The following is a 207-nucleotide window of genomic DNA, read 5'->3' on the forward strand; positions in this document are numbered from 1 at the left end:
TTTTGCTGTTTGTTTGCCTTTTCAGGTGCATCCCAGCAGCAGCAACAGCAGCAGCAGCAACAGCAGCAGCAGCAACAGCAGCAGCAGCAACAGCAGCAGCAGCAACAGCAGGAACTGAAATGGAGAGAGGATGTGTCTTTAATGCTTGTCTATCGACATACTCTGATGCAGCAACAGCAGCAGCAGTTGCTGTTCTTGCTGCTGCCC

General features: G+C 51.7%; 1 protein-coding gene across 1 annotated transcript in view; it reads left to right on the forward strand.

The window, feature by feature from the left end:
* EMH_0050720 (uncharacterized protein) overlaps positions 1-207 on the forward strand; it is a gene marked incomplete at both ends in the record, with an annotated part of 1,976 nt that overhangs the window by 1,496 nt on the left and 273 nt on the right. The window contains one exon of the mRNA XM_013496678.1: positions 26-205. Coding sequence (XP_013352132.1) covers positions 26-205 — 180 coding nt within the window. The remainder of the gene's footprint in view (positions 1-25; positions 206-207) is intronic.

This window comes from Eimeria mitis, genomic scaffold (genome assembly GCF_000499745.2).
Source record: "Eimeria mitis Houghton genomic scaffold, Emh_scaff2234, whole genome shotgun sequence".
Classification (NCBI taxonomy): domain Eukaryota; phylum Apicomplexa; class Conoidasida; order Eucoccidiorida; family Eimeriidae; genus Eimeria; species Eimeria mitis.